Here is a 481-nt window from a genome sequence, read left to right on the forward strand (position 1 = left end):
GTGCAATCATTGCCACCATCCATCTCCAGCACTTTTTCATGATCCCAAACTGCACAGATCCACTCTTTAATCCTATGAGGTAGGGTATTAGCCCTATTTACAGATGGGGAAACTGAGGCACAAGGCCATGCAGTACGTAGCATCTCTTTAAAGAGATGGCAATAGGCCGGGTACAGTGGTAATCCAGCATTTTGGGAGGCCAAGGTGGATGGATCACCTGAGATGAGGAGTTTGAGACCAGCCTGGCTAACATGGTGAAACCCTGTCTCCACTACAAATGCAAAAATCAGCCAGGTGTGGTGGTGCATGACTGTAATCCCAGCTACTCAGGAGGCTGAGACAGGAGAATTGCTTGAACCTGGGAGGTGGAGGTTGCAGTGAGCCAAGATCGTGCCACTGTACTCCAGCTTGGGTGACAGAGTGAGACAAGGAAAGAAGGAAGGAAGGAAGGAAGAAGGAAGGAAGGAAGGAAGGAAGGAAG

The 481-nt window shown here is 49.5% G+C and overlaps 1 protein-coding gene across 1 annotated transcript in view; it reads left to right on the forward strand.

The window, feature by feature from the left end:
* Positions 1 to 239: 239 nt before the first annotated feature.
* Positions 240 to 481, forward strand: part of LOC104657536 (putative uncharacterized protein C10orf88-like) — a 17,156-nt gene continuing 16,914 nt past the window's right edge. Inside the window, exon 1 of the mRNA XM_030941094.1 lies at positions 240 to 254. Within this exon, the coding sequence (XP_030796954.1) occupies positions 252 to 254 (3 nt within the window). The 5' untranslated portion in view covers positions 240 to 251. The remainder of the gene's footprint in view (positions 255 to 481) is intronic.

The sequence above is a fragment of the Rhinopithecus roxellana genome, chromosome 11, assembly GCF_007565055.1.
Source record: "Rhinopithecus roxellana isolate Shanxi Qingling chromosome 11, ASM756505v1, whole genome shotgun sequence".
In the NCBI taxonomy this organism is placed as follows: Eukaryota; Metazoa; Chordata; class Mammalia; order Primates; family Cercopithecidae; genus Rhinopithecus; species Rhinopithecus roxellana.